Below are 22,027 nucleotides of genomic sequence, written 5' to 3' on the forward strand. Positions count from 1 at the left end.
ATCATTGCCCATTGGTATGCCAAAAAGTGTTCTTTATATATTTCTAAGGTTTTGAGAGTATTTTTCTCCTGTAGAGGCCTCATTACCAGAAAAGCAAGCCAGAAGCTGAGAGTTGGTTTTCATTTAATCCCCACTATCCAGGTAGTGGTCTAGTTACTTAGTTCCTCTACCTTTTTCGTCCTTCTAAAATGGGAAACTTAAGAAGAACTGCTTGTCAATAAGGTTGAGAAAGGAATTTCAAGCTTTAAAATGATTTTTTGTAGGTGCCATATCAGTGGAAAATATCTGAGTCATATATTAGATCTTGGGAAATCTGTGAAGACGTGGAATTTCTGCTATGTTGAGTAACTACTTCCTCAGTCTTATTTTTGATGAAAATTCGTTGAAAAAATTAAAAATTGTATTTTCTCTAGCCTGTCATTAGAAACATCATAACTCTTAGTAGAGCTCATACAAAACCATTCTTTTTTTTTTTTTTTTTTTTCTTTTCGGGGTCATACCTGCAGCATAAGGAAGTTCCCAGACTAGGGGGTCAAATTGGAGCTGCAGCGCCGGCCTACACCACAGCCACAGCAATGCCAGATCTGAGCTGCGTCTGGGACCCACACCACAGCTCATGGCAACGCCAGATCCTTAACCTACTGAGCAAGGCCTGGGCTCGAACCTGCATCCTTATGGATACTGGTCGGGTTTGTTACCGCTGAGCCAGACAGGAGCTCCTATAAGACCATTCTTAATCACAGAATAATAACCTCTGAAAGAAAGAGGTGGAGAAAAAACTGAAAGGTGTGAGTCCCACCAGGCAATAGGTCTGAGCTCTTCCCCCTTGCTTGCTAGGTGGAGGAGGAGCTGCAGGAGCAAGAATTCTTGGACCGCTGCTTCCAGGAGATGCTGGATGAGGAAGACCAAGACTGGTTTATTCCATCTCGAGACCTGCCTCAGGCCATGGGACAGTTGCAACAGCAGTTCAACGGACTGTCGGTCAGTGATGGTCATGATTCTGAAGATATTTTGGTAAGAGCATATGTAGTTCCACATGTGACATAGTAAAAAGAATATAGGATTTGGAGTCCCAGACTCTCTTTGGCCCTGCAACTTTGGGCAAGCTCTGGAGTCCTCTGAGCTGCTGTTTCTTTACTCATCACCTGGGAATTAATAAGAGGGAACATTGAAGTTGCATTGGGCCTCTTAAACTACTGTGAAAACATCACCAGCTTCCATTTTCTCCAAAGAGCTTTTAAAGCAGAATTGGGATTAAGGATAAAAATTTGAACACGGAAAAGGTTTGGTTTCACATTTTCACTTGCTGCTGTCCTTTTCTTTTACTGTCCCTCACATCCGTATTTATAGTTTTGGATGATGCTGTTTTAAAAGTTGCCTATTCATTTTGGAAGGAACATACTCCTGAGAGACCATTTTCCACTTCTAATTAGAAGACTGGATAAATGAATTCTCTGCCTTCCATGTTTACTTAATGTCAGAATTCTGTAAGTGATACAGTCCTCACACAGCTTTGTGTTCTGAATGATGGTGTGCTGCCGGCTGCCGGGGTTTTAGTCACAAGAGAGTGGACAACCACAGAGAGTACAGCAAGATGAAAAAAGAAAAAGAGAAATAGAGATCATGGCCACCAAGCTGGCTTGATGGAGTCCTGTGATTTTCATTGAGTTAAGGTACTAATGAATTGAAAAATGATTTTTGGAGCCAGATTTCACAAGCCTCCTGATGAAAGCATCATGAATAGAACAGGAGACTAAAGCCGGAAGGAGAAAATGAGGTTAGCAGGGCTTCAGAATAGCCCAGCAATAATAGCCTGAGTTGCATGAAATTCTACTTTTTTTTTTTTTTTTTTCTCCTTGAGGTGGAGAGAAAGGTACTGATCATAAAGGAAGCAGGGAGGAAATACATTTTAAAGCGCAGCTTGCCTTGGGATTTATTATCTCTTGGTTTTTATTTCAGAGCAAAAGTAACCTGAACCCGGATGCCAAGGAATTTATTCCAGGAGTGAAGTACTGAGCTGACAGAAAGCTTTGAGGAGGACTTGTATGTCCCCATATCTGGGGACAGGGCTGCACAACAAGGCGGAGCCGAAGAGGGGGGTGGGCGGGTGAGGGGTGCACAGGGGGGAAGGGGAACAGTGGTTTAACTTGACACTGTGACTGGCGTAGCTTATGTGCTCAGTTTTTCTCTACAGCCTCTGGGTATTTCTCTTTTTGTTCTACTGACTTTTCATTGGTTCTACTGACTTTCATTTCAACTATTATTATTGTTGTTGTTGTTGTTAGCTTTTTGACTTAGGAAAATTGCAGTCTTTTTTCCCCCTTCATCAGGAATGTTCTGCTGTGTGTGTTTAAAGAAAATAAGCTGACCAAGAAAATCCGGGTGTTTAAGAATGCCCTTCTCACCCTGCTGTATACTTACCAAGGGCAGAGAACACCCGGAAAACTACTTATTCAGTCTCTTAAACTGGAAGAGAAGAGGGATGAGTAGAAGAAGCAGGGATTGCAAAGCAGAGCACCCAACGCCCCAACCCCTGGGGCTTTCCCACGATGAACTGGGATTACCAGTGTGCTGCAGAGCCCACGTCCCTACCTGAGCCCCATTCAAGAAAACACAGGCTTAAAGTACTAATTCCCCAGTACTTTCGATGGTAGATGAACTTCTGATGGTCGATAAGAGTTGTAACTCAAGGAGAGGACTGGGGTGGTGATCGTCCCTCGAGTCCTTGAGTTCATTCAGTTACCGCTGGCCTGCTCTTAAACCTGTGGGTACAGCTACCATCGGACTCGTCGTTTACCAGGCAAAAGAGCACCAGGGTGGATTTGCCACTTAGTCCCTCATGGTGTCTGGTCCCTTGTTTCTTTTCTATCCCAACTCTACTGTTTTTTTAAAAAAGATATCATTACCAAAAGTGTACAAGAGGCATACTGTGCTGGCCATCAGCTTCATCCTGGAGAAGTCATCCTGAATCCTTTTTAGTTATGGCTTAAGTTTATTTTGACAGTTTTTCATTAGCCCCACGAAAACTTGGTCCACTTGGTATCTTCTTTTCCTTAAACTGGTTTGTGCACTTTTACAAGTCATTGTATTTTTCAGGACGGTAGCATGAAGCTGAACTCACAATTTGGATGTTTCTCCCCACTTTACAGAATTAGGCAAAAGAACTCCAAAAAAGCCTAGGCGAGTGAGTTCTGCTTTTGACCCTGTGACTGTGTGACCCACTGGGACAGTTTTGGCAGTTATAAAATTTTGCTGTTCCCACACACCCATTTTTCTGGGTTGGACCTTCTGGGTACATTCCTTTTGTCTTTACTGCCTACAGGTCACAGGAAGTTTTTTAGCTGTTGTCGACCCTCATAAGGACCTAAACCGGGCTCCAGCAGCTGCCTTTGAGTGATAGAGATGTCGGTGGCAGAGTCAGGTTTAAAAGAGAGTGTGTCCAGTCCTGGCCATCCCCACAGAACAGGCAAGGACTTGCAGGGACCTGAGGGGGACAGTGGCTCCTGTGTGACTGCCACTGTCCTGTGGGATAGGCCTATATCAGGAGGAGATCATGTAACTTGAAATAAAGTCTGTGTAAATTCAGTATGTGGATGTGGGACAGAGGTTGAAAGAAAAGAACGAGGATTTGGAAGGTTTAAGAGTTTCTCCTTTTTTCTCATGAGCTCCCTTGTTGACATTTTGGACAGCCACAGGTTAATGTCAGGTTGAAAATACAAATCCACATCTTTTCCTCATTGGAGTCCTTAGGATGACATCATTTTTAAAAAATGCCCTTCCTTGCTGGGTCACGTGTCATAGGAGGGTAGCTTAGGGAGCTTATATTGCCACTTGTGCTCCTGAATTCCCAAAGCCTCTACCTGGAGAGAATGAAACTCTTGTTTTCAGGGTGGACTGTAAATAAAGAAACAGCTTAATTCTGGCTTCAGCTTTCACCTGGAATTGTTGCCTCTAATAAGGAGAGGGCCCTGGAAGTGCAGAAATAGAGGTCCTCTTCCAGGACTGCTTTTCCTCCTTCCATCTCCATTATCTTGCCCAAGCTCAGAATTCTAAAGACTTCTATAAATGTGCTGGGATTGCAGAAGAGCCTTTTTCTAGACCATGTTGTCTCCATCACAAAGAGCATCATGGATTCTTGTGTGGCTCCTGGACTGGGAAGTCCTACAGGGATCCAGATGGAGCCGTCTCTTTATCCTGAGGAAGGCTTGCTCTTCGGACACCAGGATAGGCTAAGGTGTGAGGTATCGTCCTCAGGGCTTGTTTTTCCATCTGCTGTGGGGTTCCATCTTGAATTTCAGTCGTTGAGCAATGGAACTGAGCAATGGAAGCTGAGGGCTGGCCTTTCCAGTCCTGTTCAGACTCAGTGTGCTGACTGTAGGATCAGGAAGCAGTGTGACCCCTTTTTAATGTGCAGGTTTGTGCTTCTAGCTGTTCCTCTTGTAGCCTGACTCTTTTCTCCATCTATTTTATATGGTAGGGTGGGAGCAGAATTGTCACCCAGGACACAGGCTCAGCTCTAGTCAGTTTGTCAGCTCCCTAGCAGAAAATGCATGGAGATCTTACTGGATCTTCCTGGGGGAAAGGCTGGGAACCTCTGTCTCAGACTTTTCCTCAGAAGAGAGGTTCTGGGTACAAGCCATGCTAGGCATCTTCACCCTTTAAGGGTGAGGCTGGTATTATAAGTGATCATTTTAATGTTGAATTTAAACCACTACTCTGTTTAAGCTAATTTTTTTTTTTTTTTAGCTGGCAACTGGAAGTTTGAAACAATATTGATGGAGTTCCCATTGTGGTACAGTGAAAATGAATCCGACTAGTATCCAAGTGGGGTCAATCCCTGGCCTCGCTCAGTGGGTTAAGGATCCAGCGTTGTCGTGAGTGGTAGTGTAGGTTGCAGACGAGGCTTGGATCCCACGTTGCTGTGGCTATGGCATAGGCCAGCAGCTGCAGCTCCGATTTGACCTCTGGCCTGGGAACTTCTATATGCCGTAGGTGAGGCCCTTAAAAAAAAAAAAAAAAAGAGAGAGAGAGAGAGAGAGAGAATATTGCCAGTTGCCAATTCTGGCTGGTCCAAGTGTCAACTTTGTTAGTGATTGATTTCTGATTTTTGTGATTACTGGACTCTAAAACTCCAAAATGAAAATCATTTTTATCTCTTGCTCTTCAAGGGGGAGGAAAAAAAAACAACAAAAGAAATACGTTTTCAGTTTCTCCAGCCCTTTGAACTGTAGCAGAACACTTGATGGATACAGCCCAGGCCTGAGCACCTGCAGCTCTGGGTCTTTGGACAAGTTTTCCACCACAGCATTTGATTTTGGGGATCCTATAAGGTCAGACCCAAAAAGATGGTAAGAAAAAGGCTCGACTTTTGCAACACCTTTAGTTTCCAAAATCAAAACAGCCAGGATCTCTTTAATTACAGTTACAGTGCTAAATGTTTTTAGTGAAATAATCAGCATTTTTCAAATTGTGTATTGCTGTAATGTCAAAGTTCTGTCTTGATTTTGGAGAGGCTGGGAAGTAAGGTCAGTCAAACACTCTGACCTCTGAGTGGAATTTAGTATATGTCAAGAGAGGGAAGTTGTGTGAAGAGGCAGCCAAAGCAAACACCTTGACTGCATCTTGGATCTTCTTGCATTAGTGCTGCTGCAGAGCCCATTTACACACATCAAGAGCCCAGGAATCTGCACTGCTGGGATTGTTCTTGGATAAGGGTCCTGGCGTCACAAGTTAATAATGTTGCTTGGTTTAGGATATGCTGAGTTCTGAGATTAGGCAGAGACCTGACAGATCTGAGCAGGATTTGGAGACATGCACCTTTTGGGAAAGGCTCTATCCCCAGCCACCCTCCCCTGGTCTAATCGCAGCCCTCAGTAGTTTGGGAAGCAGGTAAAGAGAACAGGGTTGACAAGGATCTGGTGAACCTCGGGAACCTTGATCTCCTCCTGCCTCTGCCTCCAGCACCCCCATGTGAATCATTTCCCCTCTCATTGCACACAGAGATCATTAATTCTGGCACCTGGGTAGTCAGTAGCAGAGTACTTTCTGTAGCCACTGCTCTACTGCTTTGTGAATTTCACCCACAGACTTGGTTAGTCACAATCTTGAAGGCTTTTTCTTTTTCTTTTTTTTTTTTTTTGCCTTTGTTTTTAATCTTCTGTCTCTATTTCTTCCATCTTGAAGGTGCAATTAGTTACAAAGGACAGGGGACAGGAGGCTGACCAAGGAAACACTCAAGTTTTCTGCTTGCTGTTTGGCCTCTGCCCTCATTGCCCAACCCCCTACTGTTATCCCCAGTCTGGATTTGCAGGGAGAGGAGGGTCATACAATAGGTCAGTGATCTCTATAGCGTGTTAGCCAAGAGATTCACCACCCTACCCTTGGGGGACAGAAGAGAAATCTACAAAGGGACAGACATGCCATCTTTATTCTAAAAGAAAAAGCTCCCTTTAGAATTTCCATTGTGGTGCAGTGGTAACGAACCCTACTAGTATTCATGAGGACTGGGGTTCAATCCCTGGTCTCGCTTAGTGGGTTAAGGATTCTGCACTGCCGTGAGCTATGGTGTAGGTCGCAGATGCGACTTGGATCTGGCATTGCTGTGGCTCTGGTGTAGGCCAGTTCGACCCCTAGCCTGGGAACCTCCATGTGCTGCACATGCAGCCTTAAAAAAAAAAAAAAAAAAAAAAAGCCCCTTTAGATTTCGTTATTGGAGTCTCATTTGTGGAGCCCGCTGAGCTTTTTCTGCCAATCTTACCTTCTCACTGACTTCCTTTCATTTTAATATTATAAATAATGAAGTAACATACTAGACTATGTACTATGTTCACTCCATAACTCAACGCTAAGTGATAATCCTGTCCTATTGATTATGAACCTTGAGAAATGTTTAATGCTTAATGGGTGGTTTGGGAAGCAGGGACTTTTTTTTTCAGCAACTTTATTGAGGCACATCTTACATATAAAATTCACCCATTTCAAGTGTACAGTTCAGTGATTTTAGTACCTTTCCTGAGTGGTGCAACCATGCAGTTCTCAGTTTTAGGACATTTTCATTCCCTCCAATAAGATCTTTCATGCATCTTTACATAATACCTGTTCCTAGCTCTAGGCAATGACTAATTTGTCTCTATGTCTGCCTTTTCTGGACATCATCTTAATGGAATCATACAAAATGTGGTCTCTTGTATCTGGCTTTTTTCACTTGGCATATTTTCAAGGTTCATCCATGATGTCTAACTTGTGTTAGTAGCTTTCTCCTTTTTTATTGTGAATAATATTCCATCAATACACCACATTTGTCAGCAGGGAGTCTTTTAAACTTGGATTTCAAGCTCTTGTGTTCTAAATGAAACCCTCAGAACACAGGACTCATGGGGAAGCTGCTGTGCGTTTCAGAAGAACTGCTCATCAGAACCTCCAGAACCGCTGCAGAAATTTTTATAATAATTTTGCAACTTCTTTTTTATATGAAACTTTTGTGCTGTCTACCTGTCAGGGCTTCTGAAGCCTCTGATAATTTAAAAAGTTAATGAGCATGTGTTTGAGCAGAGAAGAAAGTGAAACCATCGGTACTGTGTTGGACACTTTTTCCTCCCTGACTCTATGGAGGGATCTCTGAACACTCTTCTCTGTCATCTTCATTACAAAGCTGAACATGTATTAAAGGTGATGCCTTTGTCAGACCGATTTGGAAGAAAAGAGGCCAGCCAGCAGAGGTCAAGAGGAGAGAGGGAGTGGACTTTGTGGTCATCCCGGTGGGTCTGTGCATGGCTGACACATCTGCTGGCGTGCGTGGCTGATGGTGAGGTGTGGATGGTGCCAGGCAGCTTTAGCACCTCCAACAGGCCCAGGTCTGGACTTTGGCCCTTCATCCCTATTTTTCAAGTGTTTAAAGCTGTTTTCGTTTCTTCTTTTTCCTAAATACACATTACATGGTAGTTATTAATACTTCTTTGGGGGATGGGGCAGGGCTTTCAAATTAAATAATTTTCATAAAAATATCAAAAACGGAAACAAGGTTACTTTTTAAAAAATTTGCTATACAAACCAAATGGCAGCTGTTGAAAATCTCATTAAAATGAGAATAAAATGCACTTGCCAGCAGTAGTATCTTTTCCTATGGTTGGGTCATTGTTTCATGTTACAAGTGGGTGAATATGTGGTGTATATTTGAGAGATTGTTTTGGTCTCTGTATGGATTAGTTTTAGTTGCATAGTTTCCCATTCTAAACAGTGTTGCAAAGTAGTAAAAGCATTGTCTTGAAAGTCACAGATCTGAGTGAATCCCACTTCCACCACTTCTTTTGTGCCTTTGTCCTGAACCTGTTAATTTGTAAAAGGGTGACACCTTCCTCCTGGGGCTATTAAGAAAAGGAGACCAAATTTAACTTCAAAATACTGCCTGGCATATAATAAGTACTTAATTCATGGTGGTAATAGTGGCAATAATGTGTGTATCCTTGGGCTTGAAGGGAGACTGGATAGCTGTTATTTCCTGTTCCTGGGCAAAACCGCCTCCTATCATGAACATAAGAAAAGGGATTCTGTATCTGCCTTTCAACTACTGAACAAGCCTGCAAGCCTACTAGGTACCAAGCACTGTCGTGGGTACTAGAACTGCTGGGGTTAGCAAGCAGGCATCATCTTTGGTCTTGTGGAGGTCAGTTTGGTAACTCCTGCTTATTCAGTTTACACCTAGTTTGAACCTACCAACGATTCTCTGAGGGACTTTATTACATGGTTAAAAAAAAAAAAAAAAGTCATAGGACCAGACCATAGCCTATGGGTTTTTGCTTTGAGTGCTGCCATTCCCTTATTTCCTTCCTATAATGAGGTTTTAGGAAAAAATCTGAGCTGACTTGCCAGTTTATAGCTTTTTGAGATATGACAGCTAGGTGTATACAGGGCCAGAACTATTCACAGCTTTGAAGATGTGGTGTATTCATTCATTTAAAATTTAAACTTAAGTACAGCACATTACAGAAAAGTGCAGCTATTGTAAACAGTGCAGTTCCATAAATTTTCACCAACTTTCTGTTGGTATATGTAAGGATATATACTCATTTTTAATCCTTAGATTAAAAATCCATAGAACACGCATCACAGAAGACATTCAATAAATGTTTGCTGAGTGGATGGCACAGATGAGGCTGTGCTGTCCAAAGATCACACGGGTAGATCGAAGGCAGCGCCAGCCTCTTCAAGTCCACTCCTTGTCCCAAGCTCTCCTGCGTGTCAAAAGGCTGTTATAAGCTCAGATGAGATGAATATATACATATCCAATGCCATGGTAGGACAGAATCCCATTAATCGCTCCTGATCTCTTATTAGGGAAAATTATAAATTTAAAATGAAAGGTAGAGAATCTCATCAAAAATCACTTATGACCTTCTGCACTGCAACCTGTGTAACAGAGCCTGACTAACTGAATAAACTACCCCATCACATCTCCATTAGCCAAAGGAAACAGGAACACATCTGACCTTGTGTGCTTTAATACTGTCTTCATTTGGAGTTCCCGTCCTGGCTCAGTGGTTAATGAATCCGGCTAGGAACCATGAGGCTGCGGGTTCAATTCCTGGCCTTGCTCAGTGGGTTAAGGATCCTGCGTTCCTCTGAGCTGGGGTGTAGGTCGCAGACGCAGCTCGGATCTGGTGTTGCTGTGGCCCTGGCGTAGGCTGGCAGCAACAGCTCCGATTAAACACCTAGCCTGGGAACCTCCATATGCCGCAGGAGCGGCCCCAGAAAAAGCAAAAAGATTAAAAAAAAAACAACTGTCTTCATTTTTTCAACGAATATTTAGTGAACACTTCCTCGCTGGCATTGAAAAAAATCAATCAAGCTGTGCTCCTTTCTGTGCTCTAAAACCTCCATTGTCCAATTGACTAGTAGAGCCTGGACAATGGAAGTGACAGCTATACCCCAAAAAGCATAAATGTCTCTTATTTATAAATTCTTCATCAATAGTTTGTTGTTTTTCAGGGTTTTTTTGTTTGTTTTTCTGCTTTTTAGGGCCACACCTGCGGCATATGGAAATTCCTGGGCTAGGGGTCAAATTGGAGCTACAGCTGAGGCCTGCCCCACAGCCACAGCCACAGCAGCTCGACGCCACATCTGTGACCTATGCCTTGGTCTGTGGCAATGCCAGATCCTTAACCTACTGAGCGAGGCCAGGGATTGAATCCATATCCTCACGGAGACAATGTTGGGTCCTTAACCTGCTGAGCCACAATGGGAACTCCATCAATAGTTTCAGATTCTAAATCTAATGCTGTTTGAGGAGTTCCCATCATGGCGCAGTGGTTAACGAACCAGACTAGGAACCATGAGCTTGCGGGTTCGATCCCTGGCCTTGCTCAGCGGGTTAAGGATCCGGCGTTGCCATGAGCTGTGGTGTAGGTTGCAGATGCAGCTCGGATCCCATGTTGCTGTGGCTTTGGCGTAGGCTGGCGGCTACAGCTCCGATTAGACCCCTAGCCTGGGAACCTCCATATGCCACGGGAGCAGCCCAAGAAATGGCAAAGAAACAAAAAATAAATAAAATAAAGTGCTGCTTGATCCTGGTCCTGAGATCATGTAGAGACCTGTAAAACTCACTGCTCATTAGTAAGTGTTACCAGGACTGTGAGACAGAGCAAAGCACTCTGCTATGTTCCTGTTCTCCTGCAGCTTTTTAGGTGACGTACTGGAAACTTGCAGAGAGCTGGACCCCAGCGGTCTGGACCACACCTAGATGTGAAGAGGGCTGACTGTTCCTTCAGAAGGGACTTGGCTTGAGTTCCCATTGCTGTGTTGTGCTAGAGCTGATGGGAGAGCTGCTACCATTCTGTTTTAGACAGTGAATTAACGGCGTCCTCTGACTTGGGAAACATACTCAAACCCTCTTGAGAGCCTAATCTGAACTCCGAAGTGACTGGGCAGAGCTCCCTCAAGTGCAGATCCTGGACATCTGCAGGAGAAATTACCCAAGGTATTTAGCAGAAATGAAAATTCCCTGTCTCATCTCATCCTTGACCCATCTGAATTAAACACCTTATGGAAGGAGGAAAAATAGAAATCTGAGTTTAAAACAAGCCTATAAGTGACTGACAGAAGTCTGAGAACTGATGTTTAGAACATGCCTTCTAAAGGCTTACACTCCAGACACCTGGAGAGGCAGCCACTGTGGATCAAGAACTCTGTCTTCAGTCTTTGCCAAGTAGCATGAGCAGAACAGGAAGCTTTGGGCTCATCTTCACTGATCCAACTGCAGGATCCAGAGGACGGGAATCAGGTCTGCTCTTCAGGGATGTTCATCATTCCCGGTGCCACACAACAGAGTGTCATCCTGTAACCAGAGCCAGGCTGGCAGGCACCAGGAAGAAGGAAGCCACCTACTTGTGCCTAGTTGGCCTTCTTGGGTCTCAGCCTCTTCAGAACTCATTTAAGCAGAAAAACTGCAAAATATGCTGTTGACCTGTAAGTACCAAATCCAGTGAGGAAAAATTCTTCCAGATTAGAACTGTACCCTGTTCCCTAAATCCTACTGGGACGATCCAGAGATGGCATGATACATCTAAAGTTACTCCTGGTCATGTTTTACATGGAGAACACTTAGTTCCACTGAAAATGGTCAGGTAGGGTTCTTAACCCACTTTGATAAGAGAAAATTGAGATCACAGGCAGCCACAAGGCACGTAAGTACCTAATGTGGGGGGCAGGGGCAGCATATAGATAAATTATCTGCCTACCTGCTCGGTGAGCAGATTACAGACCACAGGCCAAGCGCCTGGGGGCAGGGCTGTAAACCCTGGGCTAAACCCATTTCTGAGCCTTCTGGGATGCCTGTTGGTGGGTGAGCTGGGGATGTACACAGCAGATGTGCTTGATAACACAATCCAACTGGGGAGTGGGTAAAGTGCATTTATTTTCTCTATGTTTCTTTAAAAAAAAAAAAAAAGAAAAGGAGAAAAACCCTCCTGTCTTCCGGCACCCAATGTCCCCTGGGCTTGGAGCGGGTGGAGCTGGGGCCACCCCCTAGGAGAAGGTATAGGAGTAGAAGGCAACGGCATTGACACTGTAGTCCATGGGGAGGAGGTGCCCAATGTGCCTGGCGCCTAGGCTGGCCCCGCCCAGGGCGGACGAGTGCCGCAGCTTCATCAGGGTGAAGCTGGAGAAGGAGTTCTGAGCCTGGATTTCTCTGCCCTGGGTCAGCGCCAAAAGGAAACCTGGGGGAAAGAAGGCAGAGGACAGAGGTGAGGGACCTGGGAGAAGGTGGGGACAGAGATGGAAGAGGCCCAGGCCCTGAGGCATTCTGTAGAGATGCCCCATGCCAAACCCTAACAGGTGGGGCACAGGGTGTGTGAGCCTATTAATGGCTGTGCGCTCTAGAGCAGGCAGCCCCCAACACCCAAGGCAGCATCAGGGGTCCCTGAGCCGCTTCCGAGTGTGTTAAACAGTTCTGTTATAGAGCCACTCGGCCACCCGAAACAAGCTGCAAGGGTGCAGAAGGCACATTTCTTTCCTTCTAGCTAGGAATATGGTGACTAGGATAGCACCACATGCTGATCAAAAGCTCTGATTTCTTTTTTTTTTTTTTTTTGCTTTTTTGGGCCATACCCACAGCATATGGAGATTCCCAGGCTAGGGGTCGAATCAGAGCTACAGCTGCTGGCCTACACCACAGCCACAGCCACAGCCACGACAGATCTGAGCCGCGTCTGTGACCTACACCACAGCTCATAGCAACGCCGGATCCTTAACCCACTAAGCAAGACCAGGGATCAAACCTGCATCCTCATGGATCCTAGTGGAGTTCATTAACTGCTAATGCTTGGCTGCACTGCGACACATAGAAGTTCCAAGGCCAGAACCCAGAATCTGAGCCACTGCAGTCAACACCGTGTAGTTATGCTGTAGGCCACAGGGGAAGTCCAGAAGCTCCGATTTCAAGTTAGATTTGTCCTTAACTTTTTTAAGGTGGTGCTTATCTAATAAATCCTTTGGAAAAGATCATCTTTTTAAGACTTCAACGGAGCTGGCTGGGACACTGTAAAGGGCTCGCTGGAGGAGTGAAGGTTGAAGGTCCTTTTTTGTTTGTTTTATGGCCATGCCCACAGCATGCAGAAGTTCCTAGGCCGGGTATCAACCCCGAACCACAGCAGTGACAATGCTGGATCCTTAATGCTGGCCACCGGGGAACTCCAATGGAGGGGTTTCGGTCTGAGACATCAGTGGCCCGTCTAGGCCTCAGGGCCCAGTTTCCAAGTCCTCCCCAGAGCAGGCAGTTTTCTCAGGCCACCCCCTTTCCAGCCCCTTCCTGCCCCCCATCCCTATCTGTTCCCCCCACTATACTCACCTTCCTTCAGCAGCTCCCAGCTCTTCCACACAGAGCCCACACACAGGATGGGGAGGCCAATCTCCCCTTGGAACAAGACCTGGTGGAGAGAAGAAATGGCTATTGAGGGCAGCCAAGCCTCTCCAGTGCCTGGGGGTTAGTCTCTTAAGACCAGCCCACCCTTCCCCAGCTACTCTGCCTCTAGCCAATAACCAGATGGGGAGCTCAAGAAAAGAAAAAGAGGGAGGAAAACAGGGAGATTCATAAAGGCAAGGGAGAGAAGGGAAAGGCAGAGGGGGTCAAGCAACAACAGAGGAAGTGGGGGGGGGGGAATGGACAGAAACATGATGAAAAGGAAGGGGACGCACACACCACACTAAGCCAATATGCTCTGCAGAAATACCGACGAGGGACCAGCCACAGAGGGGATACACTGTGCCCAAGGACTTTTTTGTGCTAGAGACTTCCTGTGGAATTTTTCTCAGATCACCAAGTCCCTTTAAAATCGCATCCCACTGACACAGAGCTGGATGGGGTGGTCCCATCCCTGCTGGAAAAGGGCCAGGTCTGGCCCTGCAGCTCCCAACCTCCACTTCCCACCTCAACTCACCGGGTCGATCTCGGGCAGCACTGCCACAACGTGTCTGCCCAGCATCTCCCCTGCCTTCCTGAAGATATAGCGGGAGAGGGGGTCTCCCTGCTGAGCACCTGGGATGGTGGAGGGAATGGAGCCGGTGAGCGTCTCGGAAGCCCTCACCTATTCCCAGGGCAGCAGCCGTGGGAGCAGCCGTGGCTGGCAGAGGTCTCAGTCAGGACTAGATGCTCGCCTCTCAGCCTTACATCCCCCCACCCCCGGCCTGATGCTCCCACTCTAGGAAAGGCATCCTGTCTGTAGAGAGGTGGCTTGCTCCAGGCACTGAGAAAGGGTGGCGCCCCTGGGAAGCACACTGGCACCTGGCCTGTCCTCCAACTTAAAACTGAATTATTCAGTCTGTCCCTGAAGATCTCTTCAGCTCTGGGGACCCAGGACCCTACTGGAGTAGCTGGCTGGCACTCCTGTCAGAACCCCCACCCACCTCCAGCAGTTGCAGCTGTTGGTCAGCCTAGCCCCTTCCTGGCTCTGCTCTGAAAGAGCCTCAGACCAGCAGCATCTAAGGGGGCCGGCCCTCCAAGGCCCTGGAGTCCAAATGAAGGGAAGGAGGATGGAATAGGGGAGAAAGTGCAACATGCTGACAAGCAAGCCCTACGGTTCAGCTTCGCCTGATAGCCAACCAAATATGCCTAACCTCTCCGTGACTCCCTAGTCCTCTGGGTATCAGTGGTTAAAAAAGAAAGATTTGCCCAAAGGATAAGGGCTTCATAAATCTCTTAGAAGTAGACATATAGCCTGCACAAGCCGTAAGAGTTGTCAGGGAGAGAAACAGATATAAAACAACTGTCCGTACAACTGTGTGTCCTGCTGCTGCCACCCCAAGGCCCCTCAGTACTAGGGCCTCTGGTGGCAGAGAACTGAGGTCACTTGGTCAAAGGGAAATTGGCTTCCAATCCCACCTGAACACCACCTCACCCTGCAATTAGGGGTCTTTGCAGAACAAAGCCAGAGAAAACCCTGCCCCATCTCCAGTACCTTCTGCAACTTTCCGGCAGAAACCAGCAAACCTGCATTTATCAAAGTCCCTATACAGGTGGGTGAGGATTCCTAGCCGATCTGGCACCTGAGAGACAGAGAAAGGGCACAAGACAGTCATCAGGAGCAAAGCAAACGTCCCCGTCTGCCCACCCAGATGACCTTCCCGATGCCTCTGCTATTTGAAAAGCTGGAATAACGTTTGGATTTTGTTGAAGCTCTGGAGTCCAAGGAGTTGAGAGTTTTCATGTGAGAAGAGTTCTGTTTCCCCAGCATGGCTTCTACTGCTTTTGAGGTTAGCTTGGGCGCAACAGAGCACACATCTAAGCTCACCAGAGTGGTCTGCGGTTCCCTGATGTGCTCTGGGAAAGGTTTCTTTGGTGAAGGAATGTCAGGGGGCTACGCTCACTGCACCTCTCCCTGAAGAGTCACGGTACAGACCAAGGGCTCAGAGGAGTCCTAACTAAGAAATCCATTTGAAATCCATTTGGTTTCTTTGTTTCTATTTGTTTGTTTTATCTTTTTATGGGGCAGCACCTGCAGCATATGGAGGTTCCCAGGCTAGGGGTAGAATCAGAGCTGTAGCCGCCAGCCTACACCACAGCCACAGCCATGCCAGATCCAAGCTTCATGGATACTAGTCCGATTCATGTCCGCTGAGCCACAATGGGAACTCCCCAAGAAATCCATCTGTTTCCCTCACACTTATTTGACCACAAAGGTCCATCTTCTACTTCAACAAGTTTACACACCTGTAATGCCTTTGAAGGTCCCCAGGAAGCAGAGACTCCCTAGAATAATTACCAAAATGGAAGAGGGGGTAGGGGGCTAAAATTGGAGCATCTACAGCAACATACTGTGTTAGACACACTATGTCATCTAACCTCTAACGACTTCATGGTTGAAAGATAAGAGAAGCAGTAGTAGACATATTAGTGGAGTTCAGATCCAATCTGCTGAGTCTGGACAGCTTAACTCCACTCGCAACAGCAACGCTCTAGGAAGTGAGTTCTCTTCCTGGTCCCTTTCTTTGGCCCAGGCCAGAATCCCTCTTTCATCATCAATCCCTAAGCCTTGAGAACACAAACCCTACTTTCCAGCAGCTTGAATCATCCTTGGCTCCAGCCCCAGCTCACCTGAGTGACCTTCATCTGGAGACACATCTATCAAATAAGCTCACTTCCCTTCTCCTCTCCCACCTGTCACCTCTGGTTCAGCTAAAGGCAGCTGTGTCCTAAACACCTACAAACCAGCACAGCCCAAACAGGAAAGGCAGTCTATCCCTTGATGCCCTGGGGAGGAGGCTGGATTTTCCCCAGAACTCTCCCTGCCCATCTCTTCAACGGGCGCTCCTCCCTGGCCTGCATAGGCCAGAGGCAGTTATTCAGGTGTCCAACACGCCTGCTCAGACTTTACCTGCTGTTCCTGCGTCTGTGGGCACTGCCTCTGATCTCCCCCTGCACTTCTCGTTCTAGCCTAAAATGGCATCTGCCTTCTTCCCACAGAGTCTAGCTGTCCAAGAATGAGGTCTAGCTTGTCCCCAACCTACCCCCATGCTCGACACCCTCCTGGAATGCACCACCCACCTCATTCTGAATCCTGTCCTCGCTAGCAACTTCTCCGTCCTCCAGCTCTGACCCACAATTCACCCCCACTTCCCCCCACCCAGACCCCCTCCTGCAGTCACTTCTCTGGGCCTCCCACTGCCTTAGTCCACGGGTGCATGTTTACCTGGAAATAGTTGAACATGGCCTGTTTGACGTAGCCAATGTCGTGAGGCGCTGCCTCTAGGTTGTCAATGGAGTCAAACACTATTTTCACTGCTTGGTGTGCAATCCAGTAGGCTGCAGAGAGCAGAGAGGGCTAAGAGGATAGGGCAACCTCCCTGAGGTCACAGGGAAGGAAACTCAGACCTAGTCAGGGTTGGGTATTACAGAGAATCAAGTGCTGCACTTCCCAGTCTGGGGTCCTCTAATTAAACTGTATCGGATTGACCCACATAAGGGAAAGCTGGAGGGGGAAGGCCGAACAGGTAGAGCTGTGTCCCAGCAGCTCCCTTCCCCAGATAAAGACAAGGTCGGTCAACTGTCACACGAACCTAAAGTTACCGCCAGGAGCCAGACTCTCAGGGCCCCTCAGGAAAATGTACACCTGCTCCCTGTCAAAAGGTGATGATGGTAGGAGCTTCTAAACGCCTTCCCCACTAGCAGACTGCTGCGGCATCTCCTGACAGCTATGGCCTGAACCTTCACAGTGCCAATTTCTGACTCTAAAAGTCAACACAGGCAGGCAACGGCTATGACGCCGAGGCATGAATCTGAGTCCTGGGGGCAATCACTGCTGAAGAGCAAAGCCAGCCACTAGTCCAGTACTGGCATCACTATGATCTCTCAGTCACCATCCTACATTGATTCAGGAGGGTTCCCAGAGAGCCCCCAGGGGTCAGCAGTCTGAGGGGCGGGCAAGAAAGATGGGGAGCTGTGGGAAGGGGCAGATCTGGGACCCTGAGCCAGACCCGGTTGGCGTGAGCTCACCTGAGCCTTCATCTCCCATCATGTGGCCCCAGCCACCACAGCCGCTCTCAGAGCCATCGGGGTTGATAAGCCTACAGTTGGAGCCTGTCCCAGAGATGAGCACGATGCCACCTGGGGAAAGGGCACAGGAGGCTCGGTGTGACTGAGGCCTCACACAAAGCATACAGCTTCCAACCTAGGGATCACCACCCAGTTCTGCAGAGAAAACCAAGCCCAACTAGCTTCCTGCCTGAAGGTGGAGGACCTGGGTCTCTGAGAAACTCCAATCTGATAGAGCCTGTTGGTGGGGGACAAAGAGGACAATGGGTCTGTGCCTCCTCGCCCAGCTCGTCTTCAAGTGACTACCCACCCTCCAAAGTCTCTACCATGTGCCAGGGACGGTGTTAGACCCTGTTCACACAGCGACACTCAGTCACTACCCTAAACCACCTTGTGAGTACAATTATCCCCATTCTGTAGATGAGAAAATCGAAACTCAGTGAGTTCTGTAACTCTGCCAAGATGGTACAGTTGGCAAAATGGGAGCTGAGATTCAAATGCCAGTCTCACAATGCCATCGCTTTGTACACTCCGGCCAGAGTTCCCTCCCGTTTTCTTTTTGGCACTTGCTGCTTTCCCGGCTGGCATCCTCACCGCGCTGCCCAGGGGCGCCCTCTGGAATGGAGTCTTAGGCTTGGCTCCATTCTTTGTTTCCCATGAAGGAACCCTTCCTGCCCTCCCGCCTCCTATGCAGTCCTTGCTCTGGCAGACTTCGGTTAATGAAAGGAGTGGGGGTTATGATGAAGGCTGCCTCCCAGCTATTTGCAAGTCCAGTTCTGCCAGCTCTATCTCAGGGGCTTCCCCAAGAGAACCAGTTCTCGACCTCACCCCTCCCTCCACCTCCTCACCATCCGGCGTAGCTGTGGCGATGGAGCCGGCCGCGTCGGTGGTGATTAAGTAGCTTTCACTCAGGTAGGGAAATCGGTCCCTCAGCTCCTCCATCAGGATCCTCACCGCGTCCTCCTGATCCCCACCGCTCAGGGATAGGCCCTAGGCCACGCGGGAGGTGAGCGAGCGAGCGACCGAGCAGGGCCCCAGACCCAGCTCCTTTCTCCACCCCCGCCCCTCCTGATGTCTGCCCCCTGACCCCTGCAGCTGGGCCTGGTCTGCTCATGCAGCCTCAGAACTCCTTCCGCCCCTCACAGTGCCTCAGCAGGAAGAACTTGGATGGGAGAAGGGACTCAATGATGCCAGCCTGGGAGCTGGGAAGGACAGGAGTGCCCTCAGCAAAAAAAAAAAAAAAAAAAAAATCAGGCAGAGGAGCAAGTTGAGAAGTGATAAGCTTGGTTTGGAATGCATGGGTTTTGGCTATACTTGCAGGACATCCCACTGAGGAGGTGTCTAGGGAGCAGCTGGCGCTACGGCAACTTGGGAGAAAGCTCAGAGCCAGGAGTAACAGCTGACACTCGGTTGGTGCTCAGGGGTCAGGCTCTATGTGAACTGCTTTGGGATGCATCCCGTCATTTTACTTTCCCAGGGACTCTGAGGTAACTACTGTTATCTGCATTTTCCAAATGAGGACACTAAGGCTTAGAGGAGATAAGCAGCCTGCTTAGGGTCATACATATGTTGCGTGACAAGGCTGGGATTCAAAGCAAAGCCCGGTGCTCTTCCAACCCTTGTGGCTTAGAGGTGACAACTGCAGCCACAAGAATGGATGTGATCAAGGGAGTTTCTAGACCAGAAACTAAGCCCCAAGGCCTCTCCCTCTGCAGTCATTAGACTCATCAAATTCAAACTTGCTGTCTCAGTGTTGCTGTGACCTAATTCCCAAGCTCTACCCAGACTCACCAAGCTTCGTAGAGGTACCAGAGGATCCACCCCTGCTTTCCGTTTGGCCCTGTTCACCATCTCGTTGATCCTCTCCACACACTTGTCCGTCCCGATCAGCTGGCCCCAATCAAGGGAAGGAGGAGTTACAAAGGTTTGCAGGACCTGTGCTGCCCCTAAAGGCTGCTAAGTGAACCCCCAGCCACCACCTTAACAGGAGTTACAGAGAACAGAACCACAATCAAGCCCACTGGTCCCCTCAGTGTGGCCTTTACCCAGTGGTTTGTGCTGAGTCCATCCGCTTCTGCCAGGATCTGCCCATCCTCTGAGAGTAAAAGGACCTTGGACCGTGTGCCTCCCCTACAGAACACAAGGGGGCACTCAGTCTTGCTTGGAAAAATCTGCAGATACAGCTCAGCTGTGTAGTCCTTGTCATAGGCAGAGCCCAGGGTGACGGAGACAGCTTCAGCAAACCAGATCGCCATCCCAAACCTTCCTCTGTGGTTGGGTGTTTGCTGTGCTCTTGGACTTCCAAAATGTAGTTTCCATTCAGCTTCCCTTAGGGGTGTCTCACTTACTCTGCAAGACCCTATCCACCACCTAGTCCTTGAAAGCCACCACCAGAGCTCCATTAGTTCAGCTCTGTCAGTGCCCCCAAGGACTCCTCCATATTAAAAGTGTGTTAAGCTGTTTTTCTATCTGCCTCTCCCTAGAATATGGACTCCATGGGGTCAAGCTCTGGATCACTCATTTACCCTCATGCCTGGTGCAGGCAACACTCAGTAAATGTGACTAAAAAGAATGGCAAGCCTCTCCACTTCTCTCACAATAGCTAGAAGCTGCCTTCAGCAGTTCCAGTTGCCAAGGTCAAGACATCTTGTGAGAAATGCTGACCAGCTGGCAGGGAGAGTGTTAATACCTGCTTAAGCTACTAAACAGTCAAATGCTTATCACCTGGGGAAATGGTAGCTTGGAGCGAGGTCTGTAGTGGTGTGATGAGTGCTTCTTCACTGATCAGCACTTTCAGGAATATCAGAAAGAGGTCACTGAAGACCTGCTGATCAAACTCAAAGATGACAAGTTTCACAAGATAGGTAATACTTGAGGTTAACTGTCCCAAAGAATCTCTTGACAAACCAGAAAAATGGGTCATATCTTACTCATGAATGTAACTGGGGTGAATGCAAATGCAAATTTCTGTACTTAAGTTTTTTTTTTTTTTTTAAGTGTAGTAGATAACTGGGCAGGGGAAATCAATCATAACAATGTAGGTGAAAAAAAGACGTTGGGGTCCATCGATCAGTAGTGAAATGAGACTTTCATAGAACTAACCCAATCTCAGATTCAAAAGTGCGTGCCCTGGCTGTGACAACAGTCACCCAGATCTGACACACCCAGATTCAGAGAATGTTGTCACTGGGGGGAACCTGGCGATCATTCCGTTCCCCCCTCTTCTCACTCCACACGTGTGGTAACTGAAGCCCAGACATGGCAAAAGTCTTGCCCATAGTCATATCGAAGGGAAGAGCTATTATAAAAGTCCAGTAGCCAAGCTTCCGAACAGAAAATATGCAATAACATAAAGTAAGATGTAGTGTGAGGAGCCTGGAGGGCCGACAAGAATGGAGGGCGTCAGAACTGGCTACCACTCTGAACTGCCCCAGCTTCAGATCCCAGATACCCTCCAGCAAAGATCTTTGTCCCGAATTCCACCACACTGACGCTCCCCACCCCAGCAACTTCACACCTGACACCTGTTCTGCAAAACTCTCTCCCGGAAGCTGGAACGGAAAGGGGGAGCTTCCCTAGAGTGGCTGGGTAAACTGGGTCTTTAGTGGGAGAAAGGGGCGTGGTTCTGCCGCAAAACACAAAGGACACCCCTCCGGGTGTGGCCATGGCACACACACAGTGTCTGCAAAACACACGACCGCACGCGCAAGGGCACCGCGGCGCGCACACACACTCCTCCTTCACAAGGCCCCGCAGCCCAAGAGCCTAAAGCGGCCGGACCCTGACTGAGGTGGGAAGCCACCAGCCTGCCGAACTGGCCACAGCCTTCCTTCCGCCCGCCCTCGGGACAGGGAGTAGCCCAGACCGCCTCCAGGCCGGCCGTTCCGGCCTCCCTCCTCCGGACCGCACTCACCCCTCCACACCCCCGTAGAGCGCGGCCATACTGCTGGTACCACCGCCGCTGGTCCCGCCGTTTGCTCCCCTCCCGCTGGCGCTCCCCTCCCTACTGCCGCTCGGCACCGCCCCGAATCACGTGAACGCCCGCGCTGTCCAGCTGACCCCAGTGCGCAGGCGCGGGGCGTGGCGTCGTGGCCTACCCCCTGCCGCCACGCCCCACCCCCTGCTCAAGGGTTATCGCTCGGGAAAGTGACCCAGGCTGGCTAAGGGCGGTCCTCAGCGGCTCCTCCGGACCACCTTCCCATCTCCAGGGCCATGCTTCTGGAGTTGGACGTGGGGCCCCAAGCCGAAGAGCCAGAAGGGGGTATTGGGGTCCGACCCGCTAGGTATGTCACTGCCCCGCCCACCCCTGGCTGCCCGGAAGTTGCTGACCGCCCCTCCTCGCGCGTGCGCAGTGCTTGTGAGCCACGTAGACTGTGGATGAGACCTTGACGCAGGACCCAAACAAGACCTCCACCCGGGTGTGGGGTCAGGAAGACGCTTACCCAAGCCAAGGGACCCCTGGGACTGTTAAAAAAGAATTATTGCACTTTTCAATCCAACACCTGCGCA

General features: G+C 48.4%; 2 protein-coding genes across 6 annotated transcripts in view; one reads left to right on the top strand and one right to left on the bottom strand.

The window, feature by feature from the left end:
• The window catches only part of PAIP2B (poly(A) binding protein interacting protein 2B), a 40,583-nt gene extending 38,489 nt beyond the window's left edge, over positions 1 to 2,094 (top strand). For 2 of the 3 annotated variants that reach the window (XM_047781817.1, XM_047781818.1), the window contains exons 4-5: positions 838 to 1,014; positions 1,960 to 2,094. In XM_047781817.1, the coding sequence (XP_047637773.1) occupies positions 838 to 1,014; positions 1,960 to 2,016 (234 nt within the window). In that variant the 3' untranslated portion in view covers positions 2,017 to 2,094. The remainder of the gene's footprint in view (positions 1 to 837; positions 1,015 to 1,959) is intronic. The other variant, XM_047781819.1, reaches the window with a different exon arrangement.
• A 9,790-nt stretch (positions 2,095 to 11,884) lies between these two features.
• NAGK (N-acetylglucosamine kinase) lies at positions 11,885 to 21,602 on the bottom strand. Of its 3 annotated transcripts, none has more exons than XM_047781821.1 (10): positions 21,432 to 21,602; positions 19,564 to 19,648; positions 19,310 to 19,408; positions 18,367 to 18,508; positions 17,480 to 17,590; positions 16,677 to 16,789; positions 14,946 to 15,033; positions 13,929 to 14,026; positions 13,340 to 13,418; positions 11,885 to 12,209 (listed from the first exon to the last, which is right to left on the bottom strand). In XM_047781821.1, exons 1-10 carry the CDS (start codon positions 21,458 to 21,460, stop codon positions 12,019 to 12,021), a joined length of 1,035 nt encoding a protein of 344 aa, XP_047637777.1. In that variant the 5' UTR covers positions 21,461 to 21,602; the 3' UTR covers positions 11,885 to 12,018. The 3 variants fall into 3 exon arrangements, with proteins under 3 accessions (XP_047637777.1, XP_047637779.1, XP_047637776.1); XM_047781823.1 differs by lacking the exon at positions 13,929 to 14,026 and adding an exon at positions 20,243 to 20,342 and having other exon boundaries at positions 21,432 to 21,449; XM_047781820.1 differs by lacking the exon at positions 13,929 to 14,026 and having other exon boundaries at positions 21,432 to 21,575.
• Positions 21,603 to 22,027: the final 425 nt, after the last annotated feature.

This window comes from Phacochoerus africanus, chromosome 5 (genome assembly GCF_016906955.1).
Source record: "Phacochoerus africanus isolate WHEZ1 chromosome 5, ROS_Pafr_v1, whole genome shotgun sequence".
Classification (NCBI taxonomy): Eukaryota; Metazoa; Chordata; class Mammalia; order Artiodactyla; family Suidae; genus Phacochoerus; species Phacochoerus africanus.